Source organism: Myodes glareolus, chromosome 2, assembly GCF_982192425.1.
Source record: "Myodes glareolus chromosome 2, mMyoGla1.1, whole genome shotgun sequence".
In the NCBI taxonomy this organism is placed as follows: domain Eukaryota; kingdom Metazoa; phylum Chordata; class Mammalia; order Rodentia; family Cricetidae; genus Myodes; species Myodes glareolus.
The window spans coordinates 51,738,090-51,750,125 of record NC_142027.1 but is presented as its reverse complement, the minus strand read 5'-3'; the positions used below and the strand labels follow the sequence as shown (position 1 = coordinate 51,750,125).

At 39.5% G+C, this 12,036-nt stretch overlaps 1 protein-coding gene across 1 annotated transcript; it reads right to left on the bottom strand.

Moving 5' to 3' along the window:
- Positions 1-1,429: 1,429 nt before the first annotated feature.
- On the bottom strand, positions 1,430-10,901 carry LOC125392551 (cell surface glycoprotein CD200 receptor 5-like). Its single transcript, XM_085685579.2, has 5 exons — positions 10,847-10,901; positions 9,917-10,234; positions 9,555-9,803; positions 4,771-4,891; positions 1,430-4,428 (listed from the first exon to the last, which is right to left on the bottom strand). Exons 1-5 carry the CDS (start codon positions 10,893-10,895, stop codon positions 4,422-4,424), a joined length of 744 nt encoding a protein of 247 aa, XP_085541705.2. The 5' UTR covers positions 10,896-10,901; the 3' UTR covers positions 1,430-4,421.
- Positions 10,902-12,036: the final 1,135 nt, after the last annotated feature.

Below are 12,036 nucleotides of genomic sequence, written 5' to 3'. Positions count from 1 at the left end.
GCTTTCATTGGTTAATTAATAAAGAAACTGCTTGGCCTAATAGGTTATAACATAGGTGGGTGGAGTAGACAGAACAGAATGCTGGGAGAAAGAAGCAGAGTTAGGCAGACGCCTTGATTCTCCGACCCAAGATGGATGTAGGTTAGGATCTTTCCCGGTAAGCCACCACCTCTTGGTATTACACAGATTATTAAAAATGAGTTAATCAAGATGTGAGAGTTAGCCAATAAGAGAATGGCCAGGCAGTGTTTAAATGAATACAGTTTCCATGTAATTATTTCTGGTAAAACTAGCCAGGTGGCCAGGAGCCAGGCAGGACGAAAAGCAGCCCATTGCTCCTTCTACATTCTGGAGGGAGTCTGGACTCTCGGGGCTATTACCCACATTGTTAATATTGCTTTTGACATTGGATGAGCAGGGCAGCATAGCAGAGTCTTTGTATACATCTGTACCAAGAGTTAAGCAGCAGTGTTAACTGGACACACAGACAAAAAGAACAGGAAAAAGAAACCTGTGTTAAGTCTGTCCACAGCAGCGTGTACGAAGTTCACAAGAGCATTACTTGACTTATAAATGTATTACAGAAATATTCAATTTTTCTCACAATTCTTGTTTCTGTATGTTCAATCTATTAAAATTAAGCACATTATTCACTTTCTAAAGTAAAAATTCAAGGCCTGTGGGCTACATGCATCTTGAACTCGCAGAGGTCTCTCTGCCTCTGTCTCCCAAGTGTTGGGATTAAAGGCATGTGCAACCATGCCTTGAACTCACAGAGGTCTGCCTGCCTCAGTCTACCAACTGTTGGGATTAAAGGTGTGCACCACCACACCCAATTACTCTCTTTCTTTCATTTTTACTTTAAGGACTTTAACCTTTTTTCTCTCAAGTCTGTGTATATTTTTAACACACTGTATAACATTGAGAGGTTTTATTCATCTTTGAATCTCTCTTTACTGTATCTCTCTTTCTTTTTCTGACCACATAAGTCTTTAATTTGCTAAGATATGAATAGGATTTAAGGGAAGAACAAAGATGATCCAGAATATGCACATGAGTAGAACACAACCAATTATAATGATAGTAAACTTCCCAATTGACCAATTAAATATCTATTTCAATTAGAATTACTCTCAGCTATGTGCAAAGTAAAATTCCAAATAGCAGTTCTGTGAAAAACATGGTTTATTCTCTATTACACTAAAATAGCAAATGGATGGTCTAGGACTAGTGAAGCAAATCTGTGGTCATCAGGCCCAAGTCCTTCCATTGTTCTGTTTTTTTACTTCAATTAGTAGCTTCCATTCACAGCATAATCCATGGCTAAAGAGTCCTTGGGACCTCCAGGTATCACACCAGCACTGCAGGTCCACAGATACACTGGAAATCAATAGAAAACTTCATTTTATTTAAAGGGTTGTTATGAAAATGTCACACATATCATTTGCCAGAGCTAATGGTCAGGCTCAGATACAAGGAAACAGAAAGAGGCTATTAATAATGTCTGTTCTTATAAAATTAGAGTTATGTTATTGAGTAATGTGTGAGTTATTTTATGCCACATAAGTTATTTTATGATAGCTGAAAAGCAACCACAGGAACTATTTGACAATGACTGTTAATTTGTCAAGGATTAGCATGGGATTATGTCTGATGATCTTGATTGAGCTTGCTTAAGAGTCTGAAGGAAAAGTCATTCTTGATCCTTGAGTTGACTCAACAGAGAAAGAGTTGAGTGACATAGATCAGCTGTGTTCTATTCTCATCCTCCAGCAAGTAGGTCATCCATATTCCCACAGAATGAAAAGGAGAAACATTCAGGACCTTTTGAGACCCAAACTCACACTGACAAATTGTCATTTATGTAGCTTTTATTGGCCAAAGAAAACTATTAGAGTGAATAAAGACTGTTCATAAACTCTTTATGGAAAGACCTTTGAGATCTACTAGAAACAAGACAAGAGAGGTGGGGTGAAGATTCAGTCGTGAAGAGTGTTATCTTCCGCAAGTAGAACAGGGAAAAGAGACAATGAACGAAGATACTTGTAATCTCTGCCCCCGTATTCCCTAGTCTGTTACAGAATTACAGTACTAGATCCCTCAACTCTTTATGTTCTGAATTAAACATAAAGAAGTTGTAATTAAAAAGAAAATGAGACGAGCCCATCTCTTAGATGTGCTTAAGTGACAATTATGAATTTATTTACTGCTTGAGACATGTTGATTCCCTACTATCAAAGTAGGCACTAATTTTATTGTTAGCACTGTTCCTTGCTGTTAGTAGTTTTTACTTTTATGCTTTTACTCTTCACACTTTTGGGGACCCACAATCCAGCTCCCAATAAATCACATGGAGTCTTATTACTTATAAAGCCTGATCTTAGCTTGGCTTGTTTCTTGCTCTCTTTTCTTAACCTAAATAATTCTGTCTACCTTTTGTCTCTGACCACTTACCTTTCTACACACCCTTCTTTACTTCTGATTCCATCCCTGCTGTGTAGCTGGGTGTTTGGCCCCTGATATCCTCCTCCCTTATTTTCTCACTTCTTTGATGCGCCTTCCTCTATTTATTTATTCATCCTCCCTGCCAGCCCTGCCTATCCATTTTCTACCCAGTTGTTGACCATTCAGCTCTTCAGTAGACCAATCAGGTTATTCAGGTAAGCAGAGTACCACCGCTTAACAGAATTAACCCAATGCAAAATAAAAAAAAAAGAATGCAACACATTTTTGTATCATTAAACAAATATTCCAGAGCACAAACAAATGTAACACATTTTAACGAATATTCCACAACACAGTAGCACAATAAAAATTCACGCCATTTATTGTTGCAGAGATTTGTGAAGTGTTCAACAATCCTCAAACTTTTTCTTCAAATAAACTAACCTACATTGTCTAGGCTTCCTACAAGTTAGTAGGGTCATAGGACTGAACAGGTGGACTTATGACTCGCAGACTGACTCATAAACTAACCCATATATCTCATATACAATCCTCTCCTCTCTGTAGTCACCACTGAATATAAACTACTCTGAGAATGAAGTTGTAGAATAAAACATTAGCTTAGACAACGCCCCTTTATTCTCTGCCCTGGCATGATCAACATGAGAGTGTGAAATGGAGAAGACTTAAAGAACCACCTGAGGCTACCATCCAGGTATCCTTTTGTACCAGGCACTCATGTTCTACCTAGTCTTCTAAATAAAAGATAAATGAAAGTAATAGATCAAAATCACTTGCCACTTTACCTAAAAAATAATTCTTTTAACTAAAATGTATTTTTTTTATTATAAGACCACTGTCTGTGTCACAAGACAAGGTCTTGGTTTACAGTTATTAGGGTTCACCAGTATCTTACCCTTACCTTTACCCTCACTGCCTACCCCAACCCCTGTGAGTCACAATGCAGACAGCTAAAAGGATTGAGACCCTGGGGCTCTAAACAGTAAGGGGTTTTCCATGGTTATCTCCATGACACTGGCAGTGCTTTCTCTGGGCTCAATTATAACTTCCACTAAAGTACAGAGATACCAATAAAAACAAAATGGCTCCTTGCTATATATGTTGGCAGAGATGGCTTGTTCATTGTTGGCTGCCCAGACCTGAAATAATCACACACACACAAAAAAAAAAACTGTATTAATTAAAACACTGTTTGACTTATTAACTTAGGCTTCTTATTAACTAACACATCATAAATTAAGCCCTTTCAATTATGCTGTGTGTTACCACAAGGCTATGTCTTACAGGGAAAAGTTCTGGCATCTGTCTCCTTTGGCAGCTACATGGCATCTCCCTGACTCCATCTTCTTTCTCCCAGCATTAAGTTTACTGTTTTTGCCTAGCTCTATTCTGCCCTTCCAGAGGCCCAAAACAGTTTCTTTATTAACCAATGGTTACAAAACATATTCACAGCATACAGAGCGAAATCTCACATCATATGTATTCAGTGATTAAAACTAAACACAACTGTCCAGCTAGTTGGTAGCAAGCAAGCAAGAAAAGAAGGCCTGCTAGTGGCTGAGTTGAAGGTGTTGCTTGTCATGGTATCTGACAGTGTAACATTTATGATCATGTAAAATGTGCTAAGAACAGGAAGTAGATGGAAGCTATTCCTGGAGGATTGTGGGTAAAGAATACCCAGTCAGCACTGTTGACCACCATTTGATAAGCCTTCTTCTTCCTTGACCTGCAATGTGGGGAAGAGAGAGTAGATAGCCATTCATAGCATGTATGGTGGTAAGACTGAAGCTTTTGTCTGTAGATTCATACTACATGACTGCAGGCGGTCATACGACTTCTAACAACCATGAAGACATCAGGAGCAGGTAGGCTGGATGTCAGTGAGAAAGGTGATGGCAAATGGCTGTTTCTTTGTGCTGTGTCATCAGACTAATGGGCTTCAGAAATCGAGATTTTCATTTTCTAGAAATAAATAAAAATAAACACTATATAATACAATTAAGCAGGAATGAAACTCACGGGTGTCAAGAAACTTGTAAATAAAGTCATAAGGTTCCTACAACTTCATTTCTACCTTTGGTTCCTGAAAGAGAGGGCCAGGCTAATCCCTCCTCTGAACTGCAGGAAGGCAGACACTTTTGCCAATGCTGTGGGTATCTGTGCCAGGGCTCCATTATTTAAAGAAAGCCTGATGCTGAAGGAGAGCTGAGGGAACAACTGTGATGGGATCATATAATACACTTTCCCAGTCCACTATGAGCTCCAACTTTTCTAGGAGTCTTAACATTTCAGTTTTGTTCCTACCTGAAATAATTTCTCTTCTGGAAGGAAACAAATCCTAGGATGAGCAGAATAATCCCCAGGAGGAAAAGTTTCACATAGAGAATGGTCAGCAGGGAACGCAGCATGCTGGTGACACTTGTAACTACAGGCAAGGGTAAAGGGCAAGTCAGTTCAATAATGGTTCTCATCAAGGAATTAAGACAAACATCTGTAAAATCACTTACAGTACTCCTAATGTTTTACAAAATGTCAAAATCAGATAATCTTATCAATTATACTTCAAATACTACTCATACACTACTATTTCAGGATCAAATTTAGTAACCTAGACCATCTTTTGTGATTGATAGGCACTAGCAAATATATTACAATGAATAGATGCATGCTAAGTATTGCTAATTACTGCTAATACTTTTCAGTTATATAAGAAAAAAGTTTCCATACAAACTTTATTTTATTTTTATGAAAACATAATTACATCTTTTCTATCCATTCCTATTCTTTCCTCCAACCTCCAAGTGCCCTCTTAAATTCCTAACCTCTTCTTTCTTGTTTCTGTTGCCTATTTTTACATAGTATGCAAATGCAATCTGCATTGTTTACTTAGTGTTGCTTGAATGCAACATGATTTTAAGACTGACCACTTGGTATTGGATAACCAAATAGGGGGCCGTCTCTGAGGGAAGCTACTTCTCCCCCTCCTCAGCACCCCTAGTTACCTGTAATTATCAGTCTAGGGGTGTCTTAGTTAGGCTTGTCATGCTGTGAAGAGACAACCTGACCATATAAAGAAAACCTTTAATTGGAGTAGCTTGTTTACAGTTTGAGAGGTCAGGTCCATTTTCGTCATGACAGGGAGCGTGACAGCATGCAGGCAGATGTGGTGCTGGGGCTGAGAGTCCTACACCTTGCAAGCAACAGTAAATCAGCTGCCTCACTAAGCATTGGAAGCCTCAAAGTCCACCCCCACAATGACACACTTTCTCTAAAAAAAAAAAAAAAAAAAAAAAAAAAAAAAAAAAAAAAAAAAAAAACAAACCTATACTCACTCCAACATAGCCACACCTCATTATAGTGCTGCTTCCTATGAGATTATGAGAGCCAGTTACATTCAAACCACCACAAGGTGTAAGGAACCATGAGATTTACCTCTATCATGCTTGTATATCTATTGATGGTTGACTTGTTAAGGTTTCATGGGTGAAGCTTTCCTGTCCTTTCCAGGAGACAAAATCTTTCTTTTAAAATGTTTTTTATCTATTCATCCATTCATTCATTTTACGTACATGTTACAGTTACCCTTTCCTCCTCTTTTTCCATTTCCTACTCCCCAGCTCCTCTCTACCTCTCCCCAAACCACTCTTTCTCTGTTCCTGTTCAGAAAGCTGCAGGCTTCCCATGGGTATCATCAAAGCATCACATATAAAATTACCATTAGACTAAATGTCTCCCCTTATATTTAGATTGGGCCAGGCAATCCAGTTTGAGGAAGAGGTTTCTCCAATCAGCCAAAGTGTTAGAAACTGTCATGCTCCCAGTGTTCAAAGTCCAGCTACACAACAGTTACATATTAGATCAGTCCCAATCCAGTTCCCTGGTTGTTGGTTCAGACTTTTTGATTTCCTAGAAGCCAGCTTAAGTGTTTCTGTGGATTTTCTTTGATGGCTTTGTACCCTTTGGCTTCTACACTCCTTTCTCCCTCTCTTCAAAAGGATTCCTGACACTCAGCCTATTGTTTGGCCATTGATCTCTATATCTGTCTTCATCAGTTACTGGATGAAGGCTCTCTGATAACAATTGGGGTAGTCACCAATCTGAACACAGGACATGACTAGTTCAGGCAATGTATCCACTACTGCTAGGAGTCTTAGCTGGGATCATCCTTGTAGATTCACGGGGTTTTCCCCAGCATCAGATTTCTGCCTGCTCTCCAAATGTCATCCTTTCAAGTGTTCTTGTTCAGTACTCTCAACTTCAACCTACTTCCCAAACCAATCCCTGAAATTCCCATGCCCAAGCAACCCCAGTCCATCCACAACATCTCTTCTTTTTCCCTTCCAAGAGACTTCCATGTGTCTCACCTTGGGTCCTTCTTGTTGCCTAACCTCTCTGGGTCTGTGCATTGCAGCATGGTTATCCTTTATTTTACAGTTAATACTCACTTATGAGTGAGTATATACCTTGTTTCTTTTTCTAGGTCTGGATGACATTTATCAGAATGAATTTTTTTGCTAGATCGAACCATTTACCATCAGATTTCCTATTCCTCATTGTTTTTAACAGATGAGTAGTGCTCCATTGTGCAAATGTACCATATTTGCTTTATCCATTATATTGTTGAGCGACATCTAGGTTGTTTCCAGGTGCTGTCTATTACAAATAATGCTGCTATGAACATAGTTGGGCAAGTGTTTTTCTGGCATGATTGAGCATCCTTTGGGTATATGCCCAGGAGTGATACAGCTGGATCTGGAAGTAGATTATTTCCTAGGTTTCTGAGAACTGTCAAAATGGCTTTATAAGTTTACAGTCCCACCAGCAAAGATAATGTACCCCTCTTACTCCACATCCTCTACAGCATAAGAAGTACTTTCTGTTTTTGATCTTAGCCATTCTGACAGGTGTAAGGTGAAGTTTCAGTGTCAGCTTAACTTGCATTTCTCTATAACTAAGGATATTGAACATATTCTTAGGTGTTTCTCAGTCATTTGAGATTCTTCTGTACTTCATTTTAAAAAAATCAATTATTTGGTTTGTTTTTGTCTAGTTTCTTGAGTTTTCTATATATTTTGGAGATCAGGTCTCTGTAACATGTGCAGTTGTTGAGACCTTTTCCCACTCTATAGGCTTCTGTTTTGTCTTATTTACAGTGTCCTTTGCCTTACAAAGCTTTTCAGTTTCAGGAGGTCCCATTTATTAATTGTCAACTTTAGTGTCTGTGATTCTGGTGCTCTATTCAGAAAGTTGAGGAGACACAATCATATAGTAGATTTCCTTGTCCTATGGCTCTTTTAATATTTTCTCCCTCTTCTATAATATTCCCCAAGCACTGGGTATAGGAATTGTGTTGTATGTGTATCCATGGGAACTGGACATCCTATGATCACTGTTCTCTGCATTTTGATCATTTGTGACATTCTATAATGGTTTCTGTAACCACACTTCTTGGTGGACACAAGGGTATTTTGAATTCAGAGAAGCATTACTCAGGTTTAATGAAGGGCTGTAGTACATTCGCTTCCAAGATCAATGACCTCGCTATCCTTGAGTAGTTGGCAAGGTTTCCAGTATCAGGCATGATCTTCCTCCTATTGAGTCAGCCTTGAATATAAATGGACAGTTTTGGTTTGCTCACAAGATGTGGTTGCCACTACTGAACCTTAGGGACCAGCCTTGCTGGTCGTTGTGGTTCATAAGCTTCATAGTTAGGTGGTACTACCAAGTTCTTCCCTTTTGGGGCACCATGCACAGCACTTTGGTGACTGTGAGATTTAGTCTTCAGGGAGGAGGTTTTCGGGTCAAATCCAGCTTAGATTCCCCTGAGTCCTATGTCTGAATGGCATCCCATGCAAATTTTAGATTTTGAAAGGTATTGTTCTTATTTATTTCATAAAGGGTATGAGAATTACATACAATATAATTTGATCATACTCACCTACAACTCCTCATCCTACCTCCTACCAGATCCACACCCAGCTTTGTTACCCCACCAACTTTTCGTCTTTGTTTTTATAACACACTGGCTTCAGTTTATGTTGCCCATATCCTTCTGGGTAGGAGCCTGTGAGGAACAACAGCCTTAGAGATAACTGACTCTCTCTCCTCAAGATACCATTAACTGTCCCTAGTTCCTCAATTGTCAGTGCAGGGACTCAGGAGCCCCTTCCCACTCCATGATTAATTTTGGTGGGCTTCATCTTGTGCAGGAAACTGCATGTCTGGAAGATTGTGAGTTTAGATACCCTCCCTGTCATGTCCAGAAGTCACTTCCTCTGACCGCTGACCTCTGAATTTACAAAAACGGTTTCTCTGTAGCTTTAAATTCTGTTTTTTTCTTGACCATTTAAGAGTGTCTGCTTTATCTCAACACCATTTATTAAAGATGCTATTGTTATAATTTAAAAAGTGACATGAGAAAGACATCATATCACAGAACTCAGGTGGAGGGAATTTTATTAAGGGAACATAAAAAGGGGAAGGGGAGGAGGGACAGGCCTCAGGGACAGGAACAGCAGAAGAGAGGTGGGAGGATGGGGGGAGAAACAAAGAGACAGTGAGGGGAGCAGAGAGAGAGCCAGAGAGAGAGAGAGAGAGAGAGAGGGAGAGAGAGAGAGAGAGATTGAGAGAAGAATAGATGGACAGAGCAATGTGCATCCTAAAGTCAGTGAACCATTCTACCAAATCACTGATCCTGATACACAGTTTATGAAAACATCCTGACTTTATAGCTAGCTGATAAGAACTGCAGGTGAAAGACACCGAAATCTTATTACCGGTGTCTGAAGTGGATCTGCTGTCCTAATTACATTAACTGTCTACTTGACACAGCCTAGATCTGTCCAAGAGGCCAGGACACTATGGGTGGCACCACTCCCGGGGCAGGTGAGACAGTAGCACAGGTCCGAGGAGCTGGTAAGCAGCTCCATGGTTCCTGCTTGAGTTGTCTTCACTTTCCTCTCTCCTCCTCTAAATGGCTTTGGCCACAGTATTTGTCACAAACAGAATGACATTAGAACACTTCTCTTTCTTGAAAGAACAAGTTAAATATCAATTATTTATTCTTTAAAAGCGGGGAGGACACTTACCTTGATTGAGCTCTATGGACAGAGTCAGGTTGCCAGTCGGATGGGAGACAAAGCAGAACACAGCAGACACATTGTTCTGCTCCCAGTGGTATGTGCTCCTGACAGTCACGGTGCCATTGTTGTGTGATTCCTTCTTAGTGATGTGATCCCCATCTGGAATCCAAAAGATCTGCGCAGCCGGCTTCCCTGCAATTGCCTCACAAACTGCTGTTCTGTTTTCCCCTGGAAGCAGGGTTACTGCTGGAGGCACTGTGGAGATAGAAAGGAAAAAAGATTCAGTCTTGTCACAAATTACAAAGGCGTCTGTTTCTATCTACAATCTGGTGACCTGAAATAGCACAATATGTGACCATGTCACTTACCTAGCACTTGGAGGTCATGTTTCCTTAGGAAATTCCCCTGAGGTGTTACTACATCACATGAATAAAGCCCATCATGATCGAGGGTCACTGCATTGATCTGAAGCTCAGAACTCTGGTCAGGTGTGAAGGTCCAGGTGATTCTCCTGTGTGTACAGTTGGTTTCATTGATCTCCTTTGTATCTACTCTGTAGGATACTCTGCAGGAAGGCTGGCCTCTGGAGGCTATGACCCAAATTATTAATACTGCTTTTGTCTCTGGAAGAGCAGGGCAGCACAGCAGAGCCTTTGCACCCATCTGTATAAACAGTGTAGTGTTAACTGGACACACACACAAAAAGAATAGGAAAAGGAAACCTGTGTTAAGTCTGTCCACAGCAGCGTATATGAAGTTACACTAGAGTATCATCTGACTGAGTGTATTTCAGAAATGCTAGATTCTTCTTACATTTCTTGTTTCTAAATATTCAATCTATTAGATTAAATACATTATTCATTTTCTAAAGTAAAATTCAAAGCCTGTAGGCTACATGCATTTGCACCATAAAACCTCCCATTTCCTGTATACTGACTTAGAATCCACGCTGGATACAAGTTTGCTGGTAGGTGATTACTCAACAAAATTTCTGTTATAGTCACCTGTGACCAAAGAGTCAGTGATGTCACCACTTTAACAGGAGCAGAAGTCGCTGTGAAAGCCTTGACTCTGATAAGCATTGTATTAACCATCTCAACTATACCATTTCAGTGGCACTTGCCTCTTTGGGGTCCTCAGGTCCTCACATGTCACATCAGATAAAGGTCATCTAATTTGATGACCAAGGGTTCTTTAGCACTAAATCTCTCCAGAAGCCAAAGCATTAGGTACTATTTCTAAGCAAGATGAACTCTGCATTCCCCCAGCGCTGGCCACAAGATAAAGAAGAATAGTACCTTCTTTCTCAGGTGATGAACCATTCTGTGATGTTTGATTCCCATTCATACAACCTGACTCTAGAAAATATTTAAATAAGAATGTTTAAATATTTAAATCATCGTAAGGCAATAATTAGTAGTTTAATCCTCACTGATATGTAAACACCTTGGAAATTGCATTTTTAAGATATTACAATTATTTCCCATTTATGAATGACCATATTTTGTCAAATAGTTTGTACAGTAACCCTGTTTCCCTTCTTTTGGTTCCTTGCCAGGTCCACTGTAGGCATACCATACAAGATAACTTGGTTAAATTCTTTTCTCCAAATGTCATCCCCTAATTAAAGCCACAGTGCTGACCACAAGATAAAGAAGAATAGTACCTTCTGTCATGGAAATAATAAAATACTCTGTATCACTTTATTTCAATTCATACCTGAATATCTTGACTCTAAAAAGTGTTTGAATAAGAGTTTTAAATATTTAAATTGCTATAAAATATTAATTAGAAGTTGTATCATCATATGTCAACATCTTTCTCAGCATCTTTAAAAATAGTTTTATTACATACCAATCAATTATTTCCCTTTTATGAGTACCCTTATTTTGTCAAACAGCTTTCAGAGTAGCCCTACTTTCCATCATCCAATCCCTTGCCAGGTAGGCATGATGACTTGATTAAACTGACTTGATTAAACTGACTTGATTAAACTCCTTTCTCGAGATGTCCTCTATTGGGGGATGTTTAATCACCTTTGAACCTGAAGTTTGCAATTGCATTGATTAAATAAAATTAACTATGGTTCAAGAGACTGAGTTAGCAACTAGTTGACAGAAAGTAATCATAGAGCACCAGGGAGTAATCATAGGCATCCGGGAGAGATAGAGAAACACAGGAAGTAGTAGGGAGGGATCTGGAGTGGCACAGCTTTCTTTGTTTTGTTTTGGAAAAGCAGAAGGACTGGGGTTTTCTGGAGACTCTGAGCTGCAGGTTTTCAACTCAGCCTTTTAATCTTGAGTCTTATTTATAAATAGAATGATAGAGATTTAGTCTAAACTACCTTTAGTGGCAGTGAGAGACCAGTGCCCACGGGAACAGAATTTCTGCCAGGTTGCCACCCTAGTGTCTGCTGATGGAGATGCAGGCCAGTAAATGCTGAGTAACAATTGTTGGCTGACATAGCAGTTGATTAAGGTGCAGACAC

Coding starts and splice junctions, on each gene's coding strand:
- LOC125392551 (XM_085685579.2), bottom strand. CDS start 10,895: ATGAATGGGAATCAAACATCACAGAATGGTTCATCACCTGAGAAAGAA. Junction 9,804..9,916: donor ACATGACCTCCAAGTGCTAG/GTAAGTGACATG, acceptor CTATCTCCACAG/TGCCTCCAGCAGTAACCCTG. Junction 4,892..9,554: donor GTCCATAGAGCTCAATCAAG/GTAAGTGTCCTC, acceptor CCTTGCCTGTAG/TTACAAGTGTCACCAGCATG.